The sequence below is a fragment of the Aureococcus anophagefferens genome (genome assembly GCF_000186865.1).
Source record: "Aureococcus anophagefferens unplaced genomic scaffold AURANscaffold_231, whole genome shotgun sequence".
NCBI lineage: Eukaryota > Pelagophyceae > Pelagomonadales > Pelagomonadaceae > Aureococcus > Aureococcus anophagefferens.
In genome coordinates this window covers 5,805-7,048 of record NW_008705769.1, presented here as the reverse complement: position 1 = coordinate 7,048, position 1,244 = coordinate 5,805, and the positions used below count along the sequence as shown (strand labels likewise).

The 1,244-nt window shown below is 67.0% G+C and overlaps 1 protein-coding gene across 1 annotated transcript in view; it reads left to right on the top strand.

The window, feature by feature from the left end:
* Nucleotides 1–637: 637 nt before the first annotated feature.
* AURANDRAFT_68594 (hypothetical protein) overlaps nt 638–1,244 on the top strand; it is a gene marked incomplete at both ends in the record, with an annotated part of 5,063 nt that continues 4,456 nt past the window's right edge. Inside the window, one exon of the mRNA XM_009044298.1 lies at nt 638–1,036. Within this exon, the coding sequence (XP_009042546.1) occupies nt 638–1,036 (399 nt within the window). The remainder of the gene's footprint in view (nt 1,037–1,244) is intronic.

Sequence of the window (1,244 nt, the reverse complement as noted above, 5' to 3'; positions counted from 1 at the left end):
CAACTACCTAGCGTCGGCGACCGCGCGACGGCGGTGCCTCCATGTCCACTCTGATCGGAGCAGTCGTCAAACAGTCACGGGGCGGTACGTGCACGTCGTCGTCTGCACGACGAGGTTCGCGACGGCGTCGAACAGGACGACGTAGTCAGTGTCGGTGGGGTACAAGATGTTGTGGAACATGTCGACGTCGACGCTGTCGTAAACGCCGAAATCTCCGGACCGGCGCCGCAGGCATCCTATGATCTGCAGCGACTGCGTGCACGCGCCTGCGACGGCGAGCGAAATCGATTACTCGGGCAAGACGGGACCTCGAAGGCGCTCCGCCAGCGCATCGCCGAAGAAAAACACGAGATCATCGTCGTCGGCAAGTTCGATGTCTCGCACCGTTTCGGCGTACACCAACACTTTTAGAAGGTTGGCGCCTTCTATGTTGCGCACGATTAGGTAGTGTATCAACGCGACCAGCTCATTCAACGCGATACGTTCGCGGTTGTAGTCCGGCAGTGCGAGAGGCTCCCATTTGCGAGGCATAGCTGCGGAATGCAATTAAAGGCACGATGCCGTCACTTACGCGACTTCACCGCAGCCGAATATGAAGCGAGACATGATCCGTGACCTCGCCGGGCTCCAGCAGAAAATGTACGCTGACGGATGGACCAAGGAGGAGAAGCAGCGGGGCGGCGACTCGACGCACGTCGACAAGTATTACCGCCCGCCCGCGAGCATCGGCGGCAAGCGCTGCCGGTCCATCCTCGAGGTCGCGCGCGCCGCCTACCCGTCGCACCTCGTCGCAGCCGCCGTCGCCGACGACGACTGGGTCCCCGCGGCCAAGGAGCTCGTCGAGGCCTTTTGCGGCCAGTACGGCCGCTGGTACACCGCCAAGGTCGTCAAGGTCGACGCGGCCGCCGGCAAGGCGACGGTCCACTACTGCAACTGGAGTATGGGCTTCGACTCGGCGCTCGCGTTCCGGCTCCTGCGGCGCGACGACGGCACGCTCGACGCGACCAAGGACAAGACGGGATCCGCCGTGTCGCGCGTCACGGGCGAGGCGACGCCGCGCGGCCCCGCGAAGAAGGCCAAGGGCCGCGCGGCCGACGACGACGACGAGCGCGCCGCCGCGCCGCCGCGCGCGACACCGGCGCGCGCTGCGCCGAAGCGCGCGGCGCCGAAGCGCGCGCCGCGCCGCGCGGCCGCGAAGTCCGCGCGCGCGGCCGAAGCTGCCGCCGCCGCCGCCAACGACGGCG